Source organism: Sus scrofa, chromosome 15, assembly GCF_000003025.6.
Source record: "Sus scrofa isolate TJ Tabasco breed Duroc chromosome 15, Sscrofa11.1, whole genome shotgun sequence".
NCBI lineage: Eukaryota > Metazoa > Chordata > Mammalia > Artiodactyla > Suidae > Sus > Sus scrofa.
The window spans coordinates 78,200,322-78,225,938 of record NC_010457.5 but is presented as its reverse complement, the minus strand read 5'-3'; the positions used below and the strand labels follow the sequence as shown (position 1 = coordinate 78,225,938).

The following is a 25,617-nucleotide window of genomic DNA, read 5'->3' as shown; positions in this document are numbered from 1 at the left end:
CCTCCCTTGTAGTCCAAATATCAGGAGGTAAGAAAATACACTGAGAGCAAAAAGCAGGAGGAATTAAAACTCTACAGAATGCAGGTATAGAAAAGCTGCCCCCAAAGGGAATCTTGCTTTTGGTGAAACACAAGACCTATGAAAAGAACCTTTAGATTTTGCCCTACCTACCTACTCCAAAGATACCCACTTGGGTATCTACCAGTATCTTACCAATCTGCAAGTACACTAGTCTCCTCTGGAGAGCACCATGTTATCAGGGGTAACCAGAAGCGCCTGGAACAGGAACATTCATGAAGGTGGACCACTTCACTTGAGCCTAAGCTCGTCTACACTAATCTCTTAGAGCAGACCTTTTTCATTAACAAAATTTAACAGATGCTTACTGAAGAATGATTTATATTACCTTGTACTTTTCTATATTGACTGCATTTAAAAAAAAAAAAATACGTTGCACAGGGGAGTTCCCTGGTGGTTTAGGGGTTAGGATTCAGTGCTTTCATTGCTATGGCCTAGATTCAACCCCTGGTTTGGGAACTGAGATCCCACATCTCAGCCACTACATGCCATAGCCAAAAAAAAAAAAAAAAAAAAAAAAAAGTTGCACAAATGCACACTACAACAACTCTGAAAAGTAGTTTGGAAATATTTACTAAAGTATAAGGTACACACACCCTATGATCCTTCTATCCATTTCTTGGTACTTAGCCAACAGACATACATACATACTTGTACCAAGAGACAAGTACAAGAGTATTCTTAACAGCAATGAAGTCACTCCAATATCCATCAACAACAGAATGGATAACAACCCAAATGTCCATCAACAGATGATTGGATTCAGAAGATGTGGTATATATACACAATGGAATACTACTCGACCATAAAAAAGAATGACATAATGCCATTTGCAGCAACACGGATGGAACTAGAGAATCTCATACTGAGTGAAATGAGCCAGAAAGACAAAGACAAATACCATATGATATCACTTATAACTGGAATCTAATATCCAGCACAAATGAACATCTCCTTAGAAAAGAAAATCATGGACTTGGAGAAAAGACTTGCGGCTGCCTGATGGGAGGGAGAGGGAGAGATCGGGAGCTTGGGCTTATCAGACACAATTTAGAATAGATTTACAAGGAGATCCTGCTGAGTAGCATTGGAAACTTTGTCTAAATACTCATGTTGCAACAGAACAAAGGGTGGGAAAAAAAATGTAATTGTAATGTATACATGTAAGGATAACATGATCCCCTTGCTGTACAGTGGGAAAATTAAAAAAAAAAACAATAGAATGGATAAATTATATATTTACATACTGGAATGTTACACAGCAGTGAACAAGAGCGAACACCATCTATACCTACAACATGAATGAATCTTATAAAGTTGAGCAAAAAGGACATACAAAAGAAAACATTATGTAGCATTAAGAAAAAAGAGTAATTTAATCTATTGGTATTTTAATATCAAACACTGACTACTGACTAGAAAAAAGAGTCCTGTCAAACTGAAGAACCTGGGAATTCTCTCACAGTGCATCAGGTTAAGGATCCAACATTGCCACTGCAGTGACTTGGGTTACTGCTGTGGCATGGGTTTGATCCCTGGCCCAGGAACTTTCATATGCCATGGGCACAACCAGAAAAAACAAAAACAAAAACAAAACACTGAAGAACCTAATCTAGCCCAGAGTCTAGGCTCTGGGAGATGAAAATGGGGGAAGAAGAAATGAAGTGGATTCATTTTAAGTCGAAAAGACTGAGACCTCTCTCAGACTAACAGTAGGAAAACAAAGCCTCATAGTGTTTCTAATTAGCTGTGGGGACTGTGCTTCCCAGCCAGGGTCACACAGATGTGGGCAGACTAGGTAGCCGAGTCAGTGTTTGTTAGTATTATTCCATCTGTGTATAGAGGTCAAAGCAGGCATAACTTTAAAGAAGCAAGAAAGCGGCCATAAAAGTCAGGATAGGAGTTCCTAATGTGGCATGGCAGGTTAAGGATCTGGTGCTGTCTCTGTGGTGGTTCAATCTCCAGGCCATCACAGTGGGTGAAGGGTCCAGGATTGCCAGAGCTGTGGTGCTGGTTGCAGCTGCAGCCCAGATTCAACCCCTGGCCCAGGAACTTCCATATGCCATGGGTGTAGCCAAAAAAAAAGTCAGGATAACAGTTACCTTGGGGAAGGGAAGGTTGAGAAAGAGGTGATCAGGATAGGACACATGGGAAGGGGTTCTGAGGGCGAGGACAATATTCTATTTCTTGATCTGGGTGATGTTTTTATGTTTTTTTCTACTTATTTTATAATTATTCATCATACTCTCACAATAAAGGTTTGAAATGAACATATCAACTTCACTTTATATAACTACAGAAGTTCTGAAATTGTCAGACTTGTAATAACTGTATTAACAGAGTTTCATTTTTGCCTGAAGATATCAACAGAAAATGAAGCCATCTATTTCTGACCTGATAAATTCTCATATGCTATCTCATATGCTATTTTAAGTTCTCATACCTGTTGATTTAAATACTGATGAGCTATAGAGTATATCTAAAACATTATTCAAAAACATGACATTTGGGTTCTAAAAAAATCCCAAGGACATTCTAAAAATGACTTGGAAAAGTATTTCACTATAACTAATATAATAATTTAATTTGAAGCTTCTCCATTTTACTATCTTTTGTACCTACTGGGCTAACATTTCCAGGCCTTGAAAAATAATTTAAAAGAATTGCCACACTTGGAGTTCCCATTGTGGCTCAATGGTAATGAACCCAACTAGTATCCATGAGGATGCAGGTTCAATCCCTGGTCTCACTCAGTGGGTTAAGGATCCAGAGTTGCCATGAGCTGTAGTATAGGTAGCAGATGCAGCTTGGATCCCTCGTTGTTGTGGCTGTGGCACAGGCTGGCAGCTACAGCTCCAATCCAACCCCTAGCCTGGGAACTTCCATATGCCACAGGTACAGCCCTAAAAAGACACAAAAAAGAAAAGAATTGTCACACACTCAGAACACTAGACTACCAGTGCTCTAGAGATCATACTCTATAAGTTGCTCAAGTAAATTTCAATATGCAAATATATGCTTTTAAATTAAGCTTCATTAACATGCACTTACCAGTTTAAGTGGAGGCTGATTTTATAACCACATTTGGAATTTAGATTCTTACTACTTTAAAACAAATGCTATGTAAACATGAAAATTAGATAATCAAATGATTCTTTGCCCTCCCTCTACAACTCTTTTCACTTAAACTGATGTACTTTAAAATACAAATCCTCAAAACACCCCAGGGAGGAAATGAAGTCCCTAGGCTTTGGAAATACACTTAAACCAAGTTGAAGGCAAACGGTCCTAATGTCATGAAAACCACTGGTGCAGGGAGATCTTAGACAGGCCATCTGTAGCTCATCCCAGAAACCCTTCCCAGGGCCAAACGAGTCCTTTGCATTCTCCTGTCCTTGCCTGCCAACTGCATTCTGAGACCTGCATTCTCAGAGCTGGCCTCCACTCCTCCTAACCCTTGAGGTCCACTCTCCCCAGGTTTGGCTACCAAAGGGTCCATGGTCTCCCTGACACCCCCTTCATTACTTCTTCCCTTTGGGAAAAGGAAAGAGTGTGGTAATAACACAGAACACAGAGACCTACAGCACTCATCTACCGTGTAATGCAACACACACCCCCTCAAAAATCTGCAATAAAACAAAAGCAAGTACAAGGCAAGATTGGCAGGCAAAAGTCACAGTTTGTCCTCCTCTGGAATAAAAGATTGGGGTAAATGAAACTGTTTGCTTACAAAAAAAAAAAATTTTTTTTTCTTTTGTCTTTTTAGGGCTGTACCCATGGCATATGGAGGTTCCCAGGTTACGGATCAAATCAGAGCTGCAGCTGCCAGCCTACACCACAGCCATAGCAATGCCAGATCTGAGCTGCATCTGCAACCTACACCACAGCTCATGGCAATGCCAAATCCTTAACCAACTGAGTAAGGCCAGGGATCAAACCTGCATACTCATGGATGCTAGTCAGATTCATTTCCACTGAACCACGATGGGAACTCCTGCTTACAAAATTTTTATATTTAACATTAAATGGAAAATCATAACCCTAAGTAGCCTCTACAAATTTAAGGATGTACATTGTAATCCCTAGCGCAACTATTCAAAACAAAAATGCAAAGAAAAATAACTAAAAAGCCAATACAGGAAAAAAATGGAATTCTAAAAATACCAAATTGACTTAAAATAGTGAAGGAGGAACCAAGAAACAACAACAAAAACAAAAATAGAATCAATAGAAAATAAATAATGGAGTCCCCACTGTGGCACAGTGGGTTAAGAATCTGACTTTAGCGGCTCAGGTCACTGTGGAGGCATGGATTCAATCCCCAGCCCAGCACAGTGGGTTAAGAGATCTGGTTGCTGCTGCTGCAGCAGATGTTGCAGCTGTGGCTCAGATTCAATCCTTGGCCCAAGTATTTTATACCACAAATGCAGCCATAAAATTTTTTTAAAAAAGAAAGAACTAAAAGAAATAGTAAAATGAGTTCACGTTGTGGTTCAGTGGAAACGAACCCGACTGGTATCCATGAGGATGCAAGTTCGATCCCTGGCCTCACTCAGTGGGTTAACAATCCATTGTTGCCGTGAGCCACAGTGTGGGTCACAGACATGGCTAGAATCTGGCATTGCTGTTGCTGGGATGTAAGCCCACAGCTGTACCCCAATTCAACCCCTAGCCTGGAAACTTCCACATGCCACACGTGTGGCCCTAAAAAAAAAAAAAAAAAAAAAAACCTAAATCCAAATCTATCAATCAACGATTTATAATAAATAAATAACCAAACACTCCAATTATAAGACAGAGATTATAAGACTCAATAGAAAAGGAAAACCTGGAGTTTCTTGATGGCTCAGCAGGTTAGGGATCTGGAACTGTCACTTCTATGGTACAGATTTGGTCCTTGACCCGGGAACTTCCACATGCTGCAGGTGCCAATTATCAGTTGCCTCTCAGCCCCAAATTCACCTTTCACTGAAGGCTCTGTAAAAATGGAGCTAGGCATTTTTCCCCTTGCCACCTGGCACAATAATTAAGTTCTGTCAGTGGTGAGCACTGGAGAAACATTGCAGGAAGAAAAGATTCCCTTGGCTGGTTTCAGAGAGCTCACCTGACACCTAGAGCTTCTCTAGTGCCCAGATCCTACAGTGCACAGTGGTCAGCAGCATCCACAACCAGCAGCTTCTTCAGAACTCCTTGGGAAGCTTCACTGCAGAAACTGCCTCTGAGTGAACAACTTTCCCCAACACCCTAGAGGCAAGTTTCTGGCAAGTTTTAGATGAGGATTTCTAGCAAAATCTGTTGATAAGGCACCATAGTGACTTCTCCGTCTTACTGTGAGCCACAGTACCACTGTTTCCAACAAGGTGAAGTTTTGCCTTAGCTTTGGCAAGAGGGAGGGGAGGGAGAGACTCTTCCTTGGGCACCCTTTCTCAGCCTTAGAAATGGTGGCTGCTACTTATATCTGCTCTTATTATATTCTTGAGAATTCTTTTTGCTTTTTGCTAAGCAATCCCTTATTATTCCAATTCCCTCTTTTACTCAATTCTTCATATTAAACTTTTCTGATTCAAATTACTATGTAGTTTCCATCCCTTGGTTAGACTCTCACTAATATGGCACTTTTTTTTTTCTTGTCTTTTTAGGGCTGCACCCATGGCATATGGAGGTTCTCAGGCTAGGGGATGAATTGGAGCTGTAGCTGCCAGCCTACCCCACAGCCAAAGCAACGTGGGGTCTGAGCCACTTCTGCAACCTACACCACAGCTCACAGCAATGCCGGATCATTAACCAGATGAGCGATGCCAGGGATTGAACCTGTGTCTTCATGGATACTAGTCGGGTTCATTAACCACTGAGCCATGATGGGAACTCCATAAAATGGCACTTTAAATATAAAGACGGGTAAGTTGAAAAGATGTCTTTTTAAAACCTGCAAGCAGTAAGCATTTTAAAAAATGTGGATTAGCCATAGTATTATTAAATAAAGTAGTCTTAAAGATGCAGTATTAGGATTAAGAGGATGTGGTATATACACACAATGGAATACTATTCAGCCATAAAAAGAACAAAATAACGCCATTTGCAGCAACATGGATGGAACTAGAGACTCATACTAAGTGAAGTCAGAAAGAGAAAGACAAATACCATATGATATCACTTATATCTGGAATCTTATATACGGCACGAATACACATTTCCACAGAAAAGAAAATCATGAATTTGGAGAACAGACTTGTGGTTGCCGAGGGGGGGGGGAGGGAGGGAGATGGACTGGGAGTTTGGGGTTAGTAGATGAAAACTATTGCATTTGGAGTGGATAAGCAACGATATCCTGCTGTATAGCACAGGAAACTATATCTAGTCACTTGTGATGGAGCATCTTGGAGGATAATGTGAGAAAAATAACGTATATATATGTATGTGTGACTGGATCACTCTGCTGTACAGTAGAAAATTGACAGAACACTGTAAACCAACTATAATGGAAAAAATAAAAATCATTTAAAAAAAAGATGCAGTATTACCAGGGAAACAGTGGGACATTTCATGATTATAACATATCTAATCAGGAAGACATAAATCATAAATATGCATTTGCCTAATAATAAAATTTCAAGATACAGAAAGACAAAGTTGGTAGAATTAAAGAGGAAACCATCATTGAAGATTTTAATACCCCTCTCTTGGCAACCGCTAAAAGGAAACAAATTTTTTAAAAACCCAGTGAAAACAGAAATTCTCAATACTATCAACCACCTTGACTTAATTGACATTTTAGAATATTATACCCAACGGCTGCAGAATACACATTGTTTTCAAGAACATGTATTACAGTCACTGAAACAGACCCTATATGGGCCATAAAACAAGTCTCCATTACATTTCAAAAGATTACACAATCTGACAAAGTATGTTCTCTAACCATAATGAAATTAAAGTAGAAATGCATGTTGATTATATTTCAAACTTTTCTAGATTACTCAAGCCTCATTATTCTAAATATTAATAATTTACCAGGTCCATTAGAACCTAATCAATGTATGTCAAGATATCCCCTCTATGCTAATTAGCCTCAAATTGCTGTATTTGGGGACTTTTAGTAGATTTGCTATCTCCATTCCTAACCATCAATTTCCTTTTATCTTGCTTTCCTTTTATCTCAAGAAACAATACTTTAAGCTCCTATTTCCATTTGCAAAATGGAAACATTTATTTTTTTTTTAGTAATTTGTGAGGATTAAAACTAAGTAGCTTTATGGTATCTGTCATTCAACTGCTCAATAAATATCAGATAATCACACACACACACACACACACACACACACACACACACACCCCAAATTTATCTCCAGACCAGACCTCGCTTATAAAAGTCCAATGTTACCTGACACCTCTGCTCAGAAACCTCATAGGAATTATAGTAGACAATGCAAAAAAAAAAAAAAAAAAAAGTCCTAATTCTTCATCCCTGCCTATAACTATGCTCTTGCAGTATAACTCTATAGCTCTTCCCACAAAGAGATGGAATCTGCTTAGAGTGACCAGCCATCCAAATCGCCTCAGGACTGGGACATAGGACTTAAAGGGCTTAAACCAGGAAAACATTGAGAAAACCAAGATGAGTTGGTCATCCTAAGTCTACTTCCCCTTTGATTCTGGGCTGGCCTTCTGATTTGCTTTGGGCAATAGAATGCAGGGGACGTGACAGTGCAAAAAGTCTAAGCTTAGATCTCAAGAGACGTCATGCATGTTTCCTCTTTCTCAGAACCCTGCAAATGCCACGTGAACAACACAGTCTGCTAGATGATGAGAGATACCTGGCCGAGTCACCCTTGTTGCCCCAGCTGCCAGCCAACCAACTGCCAGCCATGTGAGTCAGGCCATTCCAAACAAGCTGGCTTCCAACTGACCACTCAGCCCACCATGGACACATGAGCAAGCTTAGGCAAGATCAGCTGAGCCTGGCCCCAATTAGCTGACCCCAAAGACTTATAAACAATAATAAGTGCTTATTTTTGAAGCTACTGAGTTTTAACACAGCAATAGCTAACTGATAGATATACCTCAAATTCAGTCTGTCTAAAACTAAACTCAGAACTGATAATTATGTGATGTGATAACAATGCTAACTATCATTGCAATGGAATTATTTACAATATATAATGTATCAAATCAACATGTCGTACACCTTAATGTTATACAATGTTATATGCTAAATACATTCCAATTTTTTTAAATGAGCAGAACTATAATCCAATAAAACTTTTAAAAAACTAAACTCATAGTGTTTTCCCCAAGTCGGACCTCCTCCCATATCCTCTGTCTTGATAAAGAGCAATACCATCCACCCAGTTCTTCAGGTAAAAGACCGAGAAGTCAACCTTGATGTCTCCTCTTCTTTTCATTCATCAAATTCTATTCATTCTAATTTCTAAATATTTCCAGAATTCACTTCACTCACTTCTCAACGTTTTTTTTTTTTTTTCCTCTCTCTACCTAGTTGAAGCCACAATTACATAGCACCTAAACAACAGGGAAAAAAAAAAAAACAAAAAAAAACACTTAATCGTTCTCCCCACATCCATTCCTGCCCCTTCTACAGTCCATTCTTCAGACAATAAAGTATTATTTAAAAATGAAAGAAAGAGGGAGTTCCCATTGTGGTACAGCAGAAACGAATCTGACTAGGAACCATGAGGTTGCAGGTTCGATCCCTGGCCTTGCTCAGTGGGTTAAGGATCTGGCATTGCCGTGAGCTGTGGTGTAGGTTGCAGACGTGGCTCAGATCCTGCATTGCTGTGGCTGTGGTATAGGTTGGCAGCTGTAGCTCCGATTTGACCCCTATCCTGGGAACCTCCATACGTCACGGGTGTGGCCCTAAAATGCAAAAAGCAAAAAAAAATTTTTAATTAAAAATAAAAATGAAAGAAAGAAAAGAAAAGAAAATCTCTCCAACAGAGCCTTTTAAGAGGATGATAAGACAAGTTACAAGGTGGGAGAAAATATTTGCAAATAACATATCCAACAAAGACTGCAATACATAAACAACTCTCAAAACTCAGTAGTAAAAATGTAAACAATCCAATTGGGCACATCTTAAGAGCAAAAAACATGAAGAGATTTCATCAAAAAAGATATACATAAGCATATAAGCAAATGAAAAGATGCCTAGCATTATCAACTCTTAGAGGAATGGAAATTAAAACCACAAGAAGGAGTTCCCTGGTAGCCTAGCAGTTAAGGAGCTGGTGTTGTCACTGCTGTGGTGTAGGTTTGATCCCTCGCCCAGGAACTTCTATATGACATGGGTGTGGCCAATAAATTAATTAAACAAAACCGCAATGAGATACCACCTCACACCTATCAGAATGGCTAAAATAAAAAAATAATGGCAGAGTTTCCAGAGTTTCCATCCTGACTCAATGGTTAACAAACCTGACTAGTATCCATGAGGACATGGGTTCTATCCCTGGCCTTGCTTAGTGGGTTAAGGATCCAGCGTTGCCGTGAGCTGGATGTCACAGATGCAGTTCAGATCCTGCGTTGCTGTGGCTATGGCGTAGGCCAGCAGCTACACCTCCAATTCAACCCCTAGCCTGGGAACCTCCACATGCCGCAGGTATGGTCCTAAAAAGACAAATAATAATAATAATAATAATGGCAGAGTTCCTGCTGTGGTTCAATGGGATCAGTGGTGTCTTGGGAGCCCCAGGGCTCGGGATTAATGCCTGGCGCTGCACAGTCAGTTGAGGATCCTGTGTTCCTGTATTGGCGGCTTAGGTGGAGACAGTGGCTTGGATCTGATGCCTGGCCAGGGAACTCCATATGCCTTGGGGCAGCTGAAAAGAGAAAAAAACAAATAAATAACGGCAACACCAAACACCGGTGAGGATATGGAGAGAATGGAGTCACACATTGCTGGTGAGAAAATGAAATAGTAAGGCCACTCTGGTAAACAACTTGGCAGTGTATTAATTTGCAAGGGCTGCCATCACAAGTACCACAGACTGGGTGGCTTAAACAAGTATTTATTTTCTTACAGTTCCAGAGGCTAGAGTCTGAGATCAAGGTGTCAGTGGGATGGGTTGCTTCTTTCTTCCCCAAGTTTATTGAGATATATTTGACATATGACATCATGTAAGTTTAAGGCACTCAATGTGTTGGTTTGATATACTTGAATATTGTAAAATGATTACCACCATTGCTTTAGCTAATATCTCCATCACAGGAGTCGTTTCTTCTGAGGGCCATCATCTCCCCGTGTCTTCACATGGTCTTTCGTCTCTGTGTGTGTCTGTGTCCTAATTGCTTCTTTTTATAAGGACACAGTCATACTGGATTGGATTAGGGCCCATCTCGATTCCCTTATTTTAACTTAATTACCATTTTAAATACTCTATCTCCAAATATATTCACATTATCAGGTACTAGGGGTTAGGACTGCAACATATAAATGGCGGGGGGAGGAGAGATAGAATTCAGCTCATAACAGTTACTTTAAAAACTGAACATATAAGAATAGCCAAAGACATCATAAAAAAGAAAAATGGAGCTGGAGGAATCAGGCTCCCTGACTTCAGACGATACTACGAAGCAACAATCATCAAAACCGTATGGTACTGGCACAAAGACAGAAATATAGATCAGTGGAACAGGATAGAAAGCCCATAATTAAACCCACATACCTACAGCCAACTCATCTATGACAAAGGAGGCAAGAATATACAATGGAGAAAGGACAGCTTGTTCAGTAAGTGGTGCTGGGAAAACTGGACAGCCACATGGAAAAGAATGAAATTAGAACACTCCCTAACACCAGACACAAAAATAAACTCCAAATGGATTAAAGACCTAGATCTAAGACCAGACACTATAAAACTCTTAGAGGAAAACATAGGCCAAACACTCTCCAACATAAACGACAGCAACATCTTCTCAGACCCACCTCTGAGAGGAATGACAGTAAAAACAAAAATAAACCAATGGGACCTAATCAAACTTCAAAGTTTCTGCACAGCAAAGGAAACCCTAAACAAAACAAAAAGACAACCCACAGAATGGGAGAACATCTTTGCAACTGAGTCAACCGACAAGGGATTCATCTCCAAAATTTATAAACACCTTCTGGCAGCTCCATACCAAAACAACAAACAACCCCATCAAAAAATGGGCAGAAGATCTAAACAGACAGTTCTCCAAAGACATACGGATGACCAAAAAACACATGAAAAGATGTTCAACATCACTCATCATTAGAGAAATGCAAATCAAAACCACAATGAGGTACCACCTTACACCAGCCAGAATGGCCATCATCAAAAAGTCTACAAACAAGAAGTGCTGGAGAGGGGGTGGAGAAAAAGGAACCCTAGTACACTGTTGGTGGGATTGTACATTGGTGCAACCCCTGTGGAAAACAGCATGGAGAGTCCTCAGAAAACTACAAATAGAACTACCATTTGACCCAGCAATCCCACCCCTAGGCATCTATCCAGAGAAAACCATGACTTGCAAAACACATGTACTCCGATGTTCATTGCAGCACTCTTTTCAATAGCCAAGACATGGAAACAACCTAAATGGCCATTGACAGAGGAGTGGATCCAGAAGATGTGGTATATATACACAATGGAATATTACTCAGCCATTAAAAGGAATGAAATACCAGCATTTTTAGCAACATGGATGGACCTAGAAATTATCATGCTGAGTGAAGTCAGCCATACAATGAGACACCAACATCAAATGCTTTCACTGACATGTGGAGTCTGAAAAAAGGACAGACTAACTTCTTTGCAGACATTGAAAAACTTATGGTCTCCAGAGGAGACAGTTTGGGGGGTGGGGAGATGTGCTTGGGTTGTGGGATGGAAATCCTGTGAAACTGGATTGTGATGATCATTATACAACTACAGGTATGATAAATTCATTTGAGTAATAAAAAAATTTAAAAAATAAAAATTGCTGCTTACAAAAAATAAAAAAATAGAAATAAAAACTAAACATATAACTACCGTATGACCCATCAATAGTAATCCTGAGAAACAAAGGGACTTGTGTTAACACAAAAACATATGCAGAAGTACTCATAGCAGCTTCACTCATAATAACCAAAATCTGAAAACTCTGGTGTCCTTCAGGGGGCAAATGGTTAAATGGCTAAACTGTGGTACATACATACCATGGACTAGTACTAAACAATAAAAGAAGATAGACTTGATACACACAGCAATCTGGATGAATCTCTAGAGAATTATGCTGAGCAAAAAAAAAAAAAAAGCCAAATCCAAGAAGTTTCATACCATGTGACTCCATTTATATAACAGTATCGAAATGACAAAAATTACGGGAATGGAGAAGAGATTAGTCATTGCTGGGGTCAAGGAGCAGGTGGGGGAAGGATGGAAGTGGATGTGGCTTTAAAAGGGCAAAATGGTGATGAAAACGTTCTGCATCCTGACTACACCAATGTCAACCTCCTGGGCGCATTTTACACTGTGACTTTGTAAGACGCTGCCATTGGAAAACTGAGTAGAAAGTACAAAAGACGTCTCTTCATTATTTCTTACAACTGCATAGAGAATCTATAATGATCAAAGTAAGGTGTTTAATTTTTCAAATGTTCTGAACCTTCAGATTTTTTCCATCGGTTCTTAGACCAAATACCTACTAGGTCCTACGTGACCCAGCTTCAGCCTACCTTTCCAGCCCCATCGTGTACACTCTTCTCACTCAGCTGACCTCCCAGGTCTTCGAAAGTCCCTTTCAGACTCCTATAAAGTTATATTACACAAGCAAGTAGAACACTGCTGAGGACAGGAAAACAAGCAAAAATAAAGTCTTGAAATTGTCCAAAATGACATGTCAAAATCCTTCCACCTAAGTTTCTATACTCTCCTCAAAGGAAAGCCATTTGGACTCTTTTAGTGGAAAGATTCCTGTTTTAAGTTATTTCACTATCAGTACTTCTTGCCCTTGTATGTCTTTGCCTTGGCTCATCACATTAGCTTAGTACTGTGGATCCAAAAAAGACTGTGGTGAGAAGTGGCTTATCACCTCATGACAACTCCTAAGGGTAATAAGCATGTGCTCAAGGCAAGAATGACAATGACATGAAGGGAAAGGCCACAGGTAGCAGGGTGACAAAACCTCTGCAACATGTCACCTTTAAAAAGAAATCCATATGATTTTGGCTTGGACCTGTCAAAACCTCACTAATGATCATCTTAAGACTTATGCTCCTGGAGTTCCCATCGTGGCACAGTGGTTAACGAATCCGACTAGGAACCATGAGGTTGCGGGTTCGGTCCCTGCCCTTGCTCAGTGGGTTAACGATCCGGCGTTGCCGTAAGCTGTGGTGTAGGTTGCAGACGCGGCTCGGATCCCATGTTGCTGTGGCTCTGGCGTAGGCCGGTGGCTACAGCTCCGATTCGACCCCTAGCCTGGGAACCTCCATATGCCGCGGGAGCGGCCCAAGAAATAGCAAAAAAAAAAAAAAGACTTATGCTCCTAATGAGAACAACTAGCTATGCTATTTCAATTTCTGGACTAAATGCACCTAGGAATCAAATGGCTTGAGTTCGACACTTGGCTCCCAACTCAATCTCTGGTTTTCACAGACAAAAGATGTTCTGGATTTTTTTTTTTTCGTGTAATTTACTGACAAAGTCATCACACTCTGACTCCAAGTCATATTATAGTTGCTAAGATGCTATGTATTTTATTTTAAATCCCAGAAGTCAGCAGCTTAAAATATGAGAAGTATATTTCTTGGTCAGGTACCCACTCAAGGCAAGTGTTGAAGATTCCTTTAGGAGTGATTCCCCTGGGTGATTCCCTGAGGGGTCATATAACTCTGATTCCAGCCAGTGGAAGAACAGGGAGGAGACTCAACTGTCTTAAGCGTCCCATCCTAGGGGTGGCACACATGACTCCCATTCTGTTCCTTTCAGTGCCTAGCTAGACTTTTTTTTTTTTTTTTTTTTTTGGTCTTTTTAGGGCTGCACCTGAGGCACATGGAAGTTCCCAGGCTAGGTGTCTAATTGGAGCTGTTGCTGCCAGTCTACACCAGAGCCACAGCAACACCAGATCCGAGCCTCATCTTTGATCTACACCACAGCTCACAGCAATGCTGGATCCTTAACCCACTGAGCAAGGCCAGGGATCAAACCCACAACCTCATGACTCCTAGTCAGATTCATTCCCACTGCACCACGACAGGAAATCCTAGTGCCTAGAATTGAATCACATCATTAACCTAACTGCAAGGACTGCTAGGAAATGGCGGTCTAGTTGTGCTCCCCTAAAAGATCACATAGATGCTGGGAGACAGCACTTGATCTATTCCACAATCATCCTGTACTAATCCAAATAATGAAATTTTGTTCTTTTTTTTTTTTTCTTTTTAGGGCCGCACTCATGGCATATGGAGGTTCCCAGGCTACGAGTTGCATCAGAGCTACAGCTGCCGGCCTACACCACAGCCACGGCAATGCCAGATCCGAGCCTCATCTTCAACCTACACCACAGCTCACGGCAACACCAGATCCTCAACCCACTGAGCGAGGCCAGGGATCGAACCCGCAACCTCATGGTTCCTAGTCGGATTCATTTCTTCTGTGCCATGATGAGAACTCCTGAAATTTTATTCTAATTAAACATTACATTGAGGCACAGAGAAATTAAGTAATTTTCCCAGGGTCACACAGCTAACAAATGGCCAAATTAGGAATTGAGCACAGTGTCTATACATTTAACCACTCCAATATATTTCTAATACTATCTGATTCTCTGCAATCACTTTGTAATTTTTTAAACAATGTTTCCATAATGACAATCACTTTCCTATGAATAATTTGCAGGGCTCCTCCCTATTCCCCTCTCTCCAGTTTCAGAGAGGTGCGGAAAGACCTGCGTATTCCGCACGGGGAAACTACCTAAGGCTCCACACAGTGGGATTCTGCCCAGGAGACTGAATGAGAGTAGTGCCATGCCACATGGGTTAGGAGCAGCCTAAGAGCCTTTCCTAAATCCAACACAGCAGGCAGCCCTGCACTGCCCGAATCCCAGCGCCTGACCTCCTCCTAACATACCTGGGCCTTGCACTGCCACCTAAGAGGCTGATGCTCATATTTGAAGCCTGCTCTGGTCCACTGAAGTTAGCAAAAGGCAGGCGGCAGGCCTCTTCTGCCCTCAGCTCCCCACCAAGAGAAGGCTTGATTCCGCACTGGAGAAGAAAGTAGGGCCACACCCTCTCCTTGGCCTCCTAGAACCTGCAGAGTCTAGGTCAGAGAATGCCCTGTTCTCCAGATAAACAGGGCAGCAGTCAAGAAATCATGTGATGATATGTTCCCAGGCAATAATCCCAGGAGGAAGATATTAGTTTTTGTTTGTTTGCTTGTTTTTGTTTTTTATTTAAGTATAGCTAGCCTAAAATACTACATTAGTTTCAGGTGTACAACATAGTGATTCCACGTTTTTATAGATTATACTCCACATAAAGTTATAAAATTTGGCTCTATTCCCTGTGCTGTACATTACAACCTTGTGACTTATTTTATACCTAGTAGTTCATACCTCTTAATCCTCTTCACCTATTTTGTCCCTCGCCCCTGGAAGGTAGTACTTTTACTCGCATTCCACAGATGCAAACAATGAAGCACAGAAAAATAAGGCTTTTCCCAAGGCCACACAGTGAGCAGTGATTCAACCCAGCAAAGTCTGGCTCCCAAGCCCAGGTGTCAGCAAATCCTCTTTGCATCCACAGCAAGTGGCACTCTTTAGCGTGTCTTGAGAAAGGAGTAGGGGTGGAGAGAAAGGAATCCGTGGTACCTGACAGGATACTCTGAGTTTCAAACATTCCTTCCAAGTTCTTTTCCCATTTGGTGCTGGGAAAGGGTTGAAGGAAGGGGGAAAGACAGGGCGGGGGTGGGGGGGTGCTTTAACCATTAAATAATCAAGAAAGTGAAACGCACCTGACTTGAGTCTAAGACCTGGAAGGCAGAAGGCAAACCTGACTCTGAAAATTCCAGAAAGTATGCTGTAACAGACAAAGCAGCACCGTGAGCTACAGGAGGTGACCACTGAGTTTGGGTGGCCAGCACAGAAGTTCACCTCCGCCCCTCTTATGAGAGGTGTCATCCTTTTAATCTGACAAGCAGCAGTCAGCCAATGCTGGGCACACAGAAGGTTCTAGAATGAAAACAGCTCTCCCAACCTGGCCCTGCACGCAGCGCTCCCTCCACTCAGTGGGCGCAGCTGAGCTCGCCCTCCCTAAGTTCCCTGGTGTGTGCCCGGCGGGGTGTCAAAGATTGTTTTCTTTCAGGTTCTGGGCATAAACTTTGAGCCTTTTGTTTGCACACTTCCTATCACACCACGTGGGTGCAGCTCCACAGTGCAAAGCGAAGGTGCCAGTGTTCTGAGCTGGGGGTGCGGGGAAACTTACTCCACCAGCGTTCACGGCCAACTTGACCCGACTCTGAGATCTGAAGCCGCAGAAGCAGGAGGCATCCCTCTAGTTCACAGACGCTTGTCCGCCCCGCCTGAGCTCCGAGGGATGGTGAGGCCCCGGCAGCACCTCAGAGCCCGGGGGACCCTTCACCCCGGTCTGGGCGCCCTCACGGGTCAGGAAAACTCGCTTTTGCTTTCTTTGCTTTGGCCGCTGAATAGGCAATAAAGCAAAATGGGCCTGGCTTGGGTCAGGAAGACCCAGAAGGTATTGGGGAAATGATCTCTCAAGGTTCTGGGAACAAGGTGAACTGACCACCCAGCGCCACGACCTTCCCGGGCTGTAAACGCCGAGGGTCCGCTCGCTGTCGCCAAGCCCTTGGGTTTACTCACTAGAGCAGGGAGCGGTGGCAACCTCGGCAGGAACTCACGGGGAACAGAACCCCGGCGCGGCGCTGAGGTGCGCGTGTGACCGGGGAGAGGCGCGCCCGCCTCCCTCCCGCTACAACAGCGCCCCTCGAGTCTGTTGCTGGATCTTCCGGTCCGCCGAGCCCCTCTGGGCTGTGCCTGCGCGGGCAGCTCGCTAGTCTCCCGCGGAAACCGCTCCTCCCAGGCCGATCCTGGGGCTGCAAGGCGCCCTCGAAGCTCGAATTCGGGGCCGTCAGCGCCCCTTCCTAGCGGTCCTGCTGCGTCCGAGCCCCTGGCCCAGGAGAGGTGGGTGGGTCGCGGCCTTCCGGCGCATCCTCAAGCACCAGCGGCTTTGCCTCTGTGGCCCGGACCTGCGTTCAAGTCCTGACGCTGCTGCGTGTCCTTAAGCAAAACATTCAGTTTCTCTAAGCCTTGGTTTTCTCAATGTGGATAACTGTGTACCCATCACGTAGGATGGTTCCCGGGGGGTCAGTGCTCGGCAGAACTCCTGGTGTTCAAGGAACGCTCAAAAAATGAATGCTGGCCATTATCACAACAATGTAAACCAACTAAAATTGATTATAATTTAATTGTAATCAGTTTAAAAATGAAAATAAAATCTGGCCATCACGATTGGTTATCTCAGTATATCAGCTTTTCCCCCGACACTGTAAGGTCCTGGAGGACAGAAACTCCCAGCACCTGACACAGTATCTGGCAAGGTGGGCGAGACTGCCTGACTGAGACCCTCAAGCTCATGAGGAAGGTGGGGGAGGGAACACCAAGGTGCAGACATCCCAGACAGTCTCTGAGCTGAAGGCAAAAAGAGAGGTGAGGATACACTGGCAGCTGCAGGGCAGCAGAGGGCAGAGGACCCAAAGGCCATTTACTCTCTGCACGAACCCTGGGCCCGACTCCCAGTCCTGGAAGAGTTTTCTGGAGGGTTTTTTCCCTTCCAGTGGATGTGTTTCCATTAGGTCTTTTCCTTGAGTCTGTGCAAGAAAGGGAAAAAAAAAAAAAGAGTAGACTTCAAGAACACTGACCCCATAGTCAGGGATCCTGTCTGCCTATGGGGCAGAGGGGCTGGGAGGACCTGTCCACAGCATGAGTTCCTCAAGGCCTCGTTAGGGGCTGGTGGGGAAAACCAGGTTAAGGACTCTAGCAACTCGGACTTCCTGTCCTGGAGCAGCAGAAACGAATCTGGAAACGAATCCGACTAGGAACCATGAGGTTGTGGGTTCGATCCCTGGTCTGGCTCAGTGGGTTAAGGATCTGGCAATGTGGTGAGCTGTGGTGTAGGTCGCAGATGCGGCTCAGATCCTGCGTTGCTGTGGCTGTGGTGTAGGCCATCGGCTACAGCTCTGATCGGACCCCAAGCCTGGGAACCTCCATATGCCACAGGTGGGAAAAAAAAAAAAAAAAAAAAAAGACTCTAGCAACGTGAAAGGATTGGGCTTGGATTATACCCAAGAAGATGCAATGGCCAGTGAAGAAGGGATGAGAGCACAGCTGGCCTGGTCCTGGAAAGGTGGAGACGGGAGACTCCCATAAACCAAACCCCTACCCTCTCCAACGTCTGTGATTTCTAGGACCAAGCCCCCAAAAGTTCAAAAGCGCAGGGGACGAAAACACGAAAGAATGCCACTCGGACCCATGGCCCAGAAACCTGTGTACCTGGGACCCTGGACGACAGAGTGCAGAGTGGGGCAGTCTAGCAGCAGCGTGTGTGACCCTGAATAGGGTAGGGGAGTGAGAATGAGCCTGTCCCCACTGTGCACAAATGGCACTCTGGCCCTCAGCCTACGCTCCCTGCTGGCAGGGGGCATCTTCTCTCCCACCGTACCCCCTCCCCAGGCGGCTTTCTGTGAGGTGGGGGGCTCCAACAGTCCAGCACAGGCTCTCTCCGTGGAGCCAAAGAAAGTCTCCCGGATGGCAGGGGCCTGAAAGGAAGACACAGCAGACCTGTTCTCCAGACTTGCTTGCTGTCTGCAGGAGACTGGCAGCTGTTCAACCAAGGCTTGCAGTAAATACCTTGTGGTTTGCACTATATCAACAGAGATAGGAAGGGTACCTAACTCAAAGGAAGTCATTTCTACCCTGGAGCCTCAGTGTCCATCTTTACAATGGGAACAATAATTCCGTCCTTGCCTGCAAGGGTTCTCACAAGGTTCCCAAGGGAGGCAGGCGATGGTGAGACTCTTTGACCAAAGTGCCTTCCAGACAACCTGGTGGGCATGGGATCCAAAGTGGAAAGGTCTCAGCGATAGTGTTAGATCATATATGATTAGAGCAGAGACACTGAGCCCCTCCCTCTTCTCCCATCCTCCTTCGGGTCCCTTCAGTGTTAAATAAACAAATAATAAGCAAGCCAGCCCAGGCAGAGAGAGAAAACCCGAAAGCAGAGCAGAAAAGGAGAGTGCCCTGAGGCCGAACAGGAATTTTGGCTGCAGGGATCCATCTCCATTCCCCCAAACGCTGTCTGAGCCCCGCTAAACCCCTCTCTGATCACTGTGGAGAGAAGCATAACTGCTCTGAACTGCAGACAAGAGTGTAGATTCTCTACTGCTGTCTCCCTGACTTTAGACCAAAGTGAAGAAGTCATGTGAATAGTGTGATGCAATGATCAGATAATTTAGGCAAACCCAGATTTGTGTCCAGATTATCAGAATTAATGTCTCAAGTCTTTTCTTGATTCTTCAAGTGCAGTTGTAAATTCTGCCTCTCTCTCTCTTTGTTCATTGCCTCTGGTCTTTTCTCCCACATGCACACAGTTCCTTGCTGTCCAGTTAATGGGGGCCTGGGGTCATAGTTCCTTCAAGGAAGGGGCTATTTTCCAGATCTCCGCTGACCTGGACTTTAGGCTATTAATGCAGGTTGTCATAGATAATAAAACAACACACTTGCCACCATGAATAGATCTGGAAGACATGTCTGGGGTGGGAAGAGAGGAACAGAGGAAAGAGAGAAGGCAAGACTACAGAAATTAGATCTTTTATATTTCACTTTCACGGGGAAAACAAGTTTCAAACTCAGGTCAAAACAGCTACCACTGTGGTGACAGAAAAACTTGGAATTTGGTGTCAAGACACCAAAAGGCAATCCTGATTAAATATCAAGAGGTTAACTTTGTGACTGGAGCCCACAAAGCAGCAGGCTATATGTCCCATGGCGGTGAGCCCCATCTCCCAAAGCTTTCTATCTAGCTCAGCCCTCTTCATCCAGGGGCATTTTGAAACCAAAAGGAAGACTAAGAACTAAATCTGGAAGATTTGAAGGTGGATTACCACCTCACTATTCTGCAGAGAGTGTTCTGTGTGGATGCTGGAGTTTTAATTACACACTTGCTTTTTCTGGGGAAGAAAACCAAAGATGATATTTTTCAAAGTATCAACTTGTTTTCCATTAGGCAGTTGTTGTAACAAGTTCTTTCAGCAAAATGTTATGTCTTTAGAAAGGGGTGCTTCAGATGGTGCGCACTAGCACAATTTTGTGGCTTTTAATTACTATTTTGTTCTTTTGGGGTGTTTCAAAGACTGGCGCCTAGGCGTGATTAAACCGTCTACTGGTCCCGCCGCAACCACAAACACCTCCACCAGGTGGCGCCACAAGGCAGGAACTGCGGAGTTCAGTAAAGTCGAGAGTTCTTCCACTCTGGGCCATGATTCCCAATCACCAGGTAATAGAGATAGAGAGGAGGTCGACACTTGAGACTTAAAAGAGGAAATTGCGATGATAGGGCAAAACATGGTCCTAAAGTGAAAAAATTGTAAAAACAGGGTTAAGTGCGAGAGATAAAACTTTTCTATTTGTTTCTGTAAACGTACCAAGTTTTGTAGCATCGAGATGACTCTCTCACTGAAAAATTATCCCATTTCCTTTTTCGTAAAAACGTGGAATTATAAAGTTAGAATGTACTTTGAAGGCCATCTGGTCAGTTTAGTCTAGCTTTCCTATAGAGGAAATCCTCAGGATCGTTTTATCAGTTGTCAATTAGCCACCAGATACACGTAATTACTCTGAGTCTCTGCATGTCAGAAAAGTACAAGGGAAAACGGTTTCAAATATATCATTAGCAATAACCTTAATAATAAGAGCAACCTTTGAATTTATATAGCTTTTCTCTCAAACGACAAGGAAAATAGTTTAAATAGTATCGAATTAATTGTCCTAATATCTCTGTGGGTCGGTTAGGAAGCAGGTATTATCCGTAGTTTATGGATAATTTAAATCAAATCAATTGGCTGGAGTGCAGAGTGGCTGAAAATAGTAAACACCAGACCCTTTGAGGAAAAGCGGAGCTAGAGCTGGCTGGGCTTTCGACACTGCTTTCCTTTAATTAATGTTGGAAAGCTGACCTCGGACATGAAGGTACGAATCACTGGAATTGGTTGGCACTTGTACGCAGAATGGAATGGGAGACCCCAATTTCCTCTTCCTCTGAGGCGAAATGCCGGTCTCCATCTTCACGCCTTATGACCTCCTGAAGCTGGCCACCCTGACTCCCCACCGCCCCCACTCCACTCCTCGCCCAGTAAGTCATATTCAGCAGCCGCCAGTCTGCACCCAAGACCAAGGCAGCAGCAGCGCCCGCACAGTGACACTGCCCCCCCCCCGTCGGGTGTTCCTGGGCGCCCTTAGATTCGCGGCCCGGCGCTTTCGATTGGCTGTTGCTAGGTGACGTCGCCTGAGCTCACGTGACGAGTGTTAAATGCCCACCCTGCAGGAGCCCGCCCCGCAGACAATCGTAAAGCAGCTCCCGGCAGCTCACCTGCTCCCACCTCCCGGAGCCCTGGCCAGGCCCCGCCACCCCTGCCCCCTCCACTGCCCGCCCCCTGCCCGAGCCCGCGCGGGGCAAAGGACCGAGCGGCCCGAGAGGCGGAGAGAGGATGCGGCCCGCGGCAGCTGTCCAGAGCAGTGCACGGTGATCGCCTCCCCCGGAGGAGGAGTTGCCTAGACCATTGCTACATTTCTTGTTTTCCTCCCCCCTCCCCCACTGTAATTACATTGGCTGCTGGAGGGGACTGCGAGAGACGGAGGAGGCGCCTCACTACCCCCCTCGCGCCCGCCACCCCGGCTCTTTCCCGTCCCGGGCCAGGATGACTGGAGTCTTTGACAGTCTGGTGGCTGATATGCACTCGACCCAGATCACGGCCTCCAGCACGTACCACCAGCACCAGCAGCCCCCGAGCGGCGGCGGCGCTGGCCCCGGCGGCAGCAACGGCAGCAGCCTCCACAAGCCCCAGGAGTCGCCCACCCTCCCGGTGTCCACAGCTACCGACAGCAGCTATTACACCAACCAGCAACACCCAGCGGGCGGCGGAGGCGGCGGTGGGGGCTCACCCTACGCGCACATGGGTTCCTACCAGTACCACGCCAGCGGCCTCAACAACGTCCCTTATTCAGCCAAGAGTGGCTACGACCTGGGCTACACCGCCGCCTACACCTCCTACGCGCCCTACGGGACCAGTTCGTCCCCGGCCAACAACGAACCTGGTATGCGTGGTTGACATCTAGGGTGCAAAGTCGGTCTGGTTACTGGGATGGGTGGGATAAAAATGATTGGGGCAGGGGTCCATCCGGAGCCCTCGCCTTTCACTCTGCCGGCTCCCCGCTCGCCCCTCGCCCTTTACCTCCTCAACTTCCAGTCGGCCGAGGATCACTGGGTATGTCCCTCGGTACTCAGTTTGTGGGACCAGGTCGCCTCGGCGGCCGAATGGGTGCACTGTGCATGCCTCGGTAACCTCATTTCCTTACCACCTGCTGCTCTTTTCTCCCGCTTTTGCTCCCGTCCTCCCTTCCCTGGAGGAGCTAGCTCCCTGGTTTGGTGGCGGCATGGGTCCGCCCATGGCGAAGTTGTGCCTGAGCGCCGCAGAGCGTCCCCAAGAACCCGCCTCCCAGCTTAGGCCAGGTTCCACGCTCCCCTCCTGGCGGGCGGGAACTCCTGGGCTCCCCTGATCGCGCGGTTCTCATGATTCCGCTTCACTGCAGAGAAAGAGGACCTCGAGCCTGAAATCCGGATAGTAAACGGGAAGCCAAAGAAAGTCCGGAAACCTCGAACCATCTACTCCAGTTTCCAGCTGGCAGCTCTTCAGCGGCGTTTCCAAAAGACTCAATACCTGGCACTGCCCGAGCGAGCCGAGCTGGCGGCGTCTCTGGGCCTCACCCAGACTCAGGTGAGGGCTCGCGGCCTGGGAGGCACGAGGAGGGCGCTGGCCGGGGATGGCCGAGAAGCAGGCGGGTTCAAGACTGTGTCTTTAAAATATTTTTAGAAGTGATTTTAAGGATTTCGAGGCCGTGCGTGCCTTGGGCGGCCTAAACTTCTACACCGGAAGCTGAAATCCCCCAGGGGGCCACTTCGTGTGAGAAAAGGAAAGAACGAGGGTGGGCAGAAATCTCGCACCAAGCTGTCTTCCAGCGCACTACTGATTAAGCGGGTAAAACAATTGGCTCTACTGACCCTCTCCCGCTGTCACCACCCCCTCAGGGCACACACATCAGCCGTCTCGGGTTGTTTTGTTTTGTTTTGTTTTTTTGGAGTAGGAACCAACAGAGCCTCCGAGACGACGGCACGTGATCGGCTTACCTGCCTACGGTGGCCCCTCTCACCGGCCGTCTTCCTACGCCTTCTCCCCACCCCTGCCCTAGGCCGAAGTTCTCCCACTAATGCTCAGGTCCCTTTTCCACAAAGGTCAAAATCTGGTTCCAGAATCGCCGATCCAAGTTCAAGAAGATGTGGAAGAGCGGTGAGATCCCTTCGGAGCAGCACCCGGGGGCCAGCGCCTCGCCACCTTGTGCTTCGCCACCGGCCTCGGCACCCGCCTCCTGGGACTTCGGTGCGCCGCAGCGGATGGGAGGCGGCGGCGGCCCGGGCAGCGGTGGCAGCGGCGCGGGTAGCTCCGGCTCCAGCCCGAGCAGCGCGGCCTCGGCTTTCCTGGGCAACTACCCGTGGTACCACCAGGCCTCGAGCTCCGCCACGCACCTGCAGGCCGCGGCGCCGCTGCTGCACCCGACGCAGACCCCGCAGCCGCATCACCACCACCACCATCACCACGGCGGCGGGGGCGCCCCCGTGAGCGCGGGGACGATTTTCTAACCCCCAGAGACCGCGCCAGAGACTGAGAGAGCAGAGACCAGTTATTCTCAAAGCTCGCCCCCAGAGCCAGAGGGTCCCTCCGGCTGGCCTGATGATGCCGGCGGTGGCAGCCCGGGCAGGCCGACCCCAGACCCTGCTCCCTGGCGGGGCCACTGCGCAACCAGGGGCTGGAAGGCGTCTTCTCGCCCCCATGGGCTCCTCTAGGAGAAACCTGGCATCCGCGTGGCGAAGGCTGCCTGTCACGGCTGCCTTTCCAACCTGAGCCCCGCCTCAGACTTGCCTCCCCGCCCCCCTCCACTCCCCGCCCGGCGAGGCAGTCCGGCGCCTTTTTCGCCGCGGGCCGCGAGCTGAGTCCCAGAGAGGGACACCTCCCCCGCCCGCGAGGCTGCCCGGGCCCTCTGAGGCTCCTTTCTCCTCGCCCGCCCCCGGGCTCAGCTCCTGTCCTCTAGGGTTATTGACCTCCCGGCTCCTGCCAGCCCGCCCTGCCCCCCCCCACGCCCCCTTGACCTGGGCGGCCCGCCGCTTTTTTTCTGCCCTATGGTTTCCAGTCCTTGGAGCCCCCGTCCCTCCCCCGCCTTAGGTCTTCTCCCAGGAACGCTTCCTTAACTTTCTCCTCATCCTTCACCGGTGGAGTTTTTTTATTTTTATTTTTTTAAAAGTTTAGGTGCCTTTGCGGATGACCTCATTTTGATGTCGGGGAAAAAATGATTTTTTAATATGTGGACACTGCAAAAAAATGTGTTTAAATTATCTTTTTTAAACTTATTCAGGAGTATTAACCTGGACTTCGACATAGCGTTTGTAAATAAAGGTGTCTGAGCAGATTTTCCCACTGATTTATTTGTATAAAAAACACCCATCTTTTCAGGCTTTTTTGTAAATCCCCACTTGTGAAAACTGCGGTTTAGCAGTGACCTCAGCAACCCCTCCGTTTTATTTTTCCCTTTGAAAAATTTTCTCAGTTTAACTAAGCTACTGATTTGGATTTGTTTTATCTTATCCTAAAGTCTTTGTTCTTGAAATGAAAGGTATTTTGGGGTTATTTATTATGAAAACAACATGCTCTTAATGTTGATTTTACAATATGAAGAGATTATTTAAATAAATTATTGTTTTCATTGGATGCGTGCCCTTTTTCCTTGGTGTCACGACCTGGAGGCTCGAGCCGCTGCCCAGGCAGGGAACTAGGTCAGCCAAGAGTGACATTTTACATCTTTTCGGAGGCTGCGAATTGCGGTGAGATGCGGCGAGGCGAGGACAGGTGCACTCAGCGCAGGGCCGCCGTGAGGGTTCACGCTCTGCCCCATCCGAGTCCCGGCGCGAGGTTCGCCAGCTCTCAGCGCGGTGAGTCACTCAGCGCCGGGCGGCTCCAGCCTCCGCCTGCCTAGCCCCTCCGGCGCCGGCGCCAAAGCCCCGCGCCTGGGCGGTCTCAGCCGCCCCCGCGCCTGCGGTCCTGGCCCCGCAGTCCATTCAAGCCGCCGCGGGGAACCTGCCGAAGCCAGGGTCAGACCCCTTCTTTGGACCTTCCCCTCCGTTTTCCCTGAGGCCCTTGCGGGGACGGCTGAGCTGAGAACTTAGTAAATCCTACGGGCCCT

At 46.2% G+C, this 25,617-nt stretch overlaps 1 protein-coding gene and 1 long non-coding RNA gene across 2 annotated transcripts in view; one reads left to right on the top strand and one right to left on the bottom strand.

Annotated features, from left to right (window-relative positions):
* LOC110257106 overlaps nt 1–17,896 on the bottom strand; it is a 32,407-nt gene extending 14,511 nt beyond the window's left edge. The window contains exon 1 of the long non-coding RNA XR_002339337.1: nt 16,915–17,896. This is a non-coding gene — a long non-coding RNA (uncharacterized LOC110257106). The remainder of the gene's footprint in view (nt 1–16,914) is intronic.
* DLX2 (distal-less homeobox 2) lies at nt 21,675–25,243 on the top strand. Its single transcript, XM_003133477.4, has 3 exons — nt 21,675–22,422; nt 22,918–23,102; nt 23,618–25,243. Exons 1-3 carry the CDS (start codon nt 22,026–22,028, stop codon nt 24,020–24,022), a joined length of 987 nt encoding a protein of 328 aa, XP_003133525.1. The 5' UTR covers nt 21,675–22,025; the 3' UTR covers nt 24,023–25,243.

What these genes read in the sequence shown, in the direction of transcription:
- DLX2 (XM_003133477.4), top strand. Translation starts at nt 22,026, where the DNA reads ATGACTGGAGTCTTTGACAGTCTGGTGGCTGATATGCACTCGACCCAG. An exon ending in CCCGGCCAACAACGAACCTG is followed by an intron (nt 22,423 to 22,917) that starts GTATGCGTGGTT and finishes GCTTCACTGCAG; the next exon opens with AGAAAGAGGACCTCGAGCCT. An exon ending in TGGGCCTCACCCAGACTCAG is followed by an intron (nt 23,103 to 23,617) that starts GTGAGGGCTCGC and finishes TTTTCCACAAAG; the next exon opens with GTCAAAATCTGGTTCCAGAA.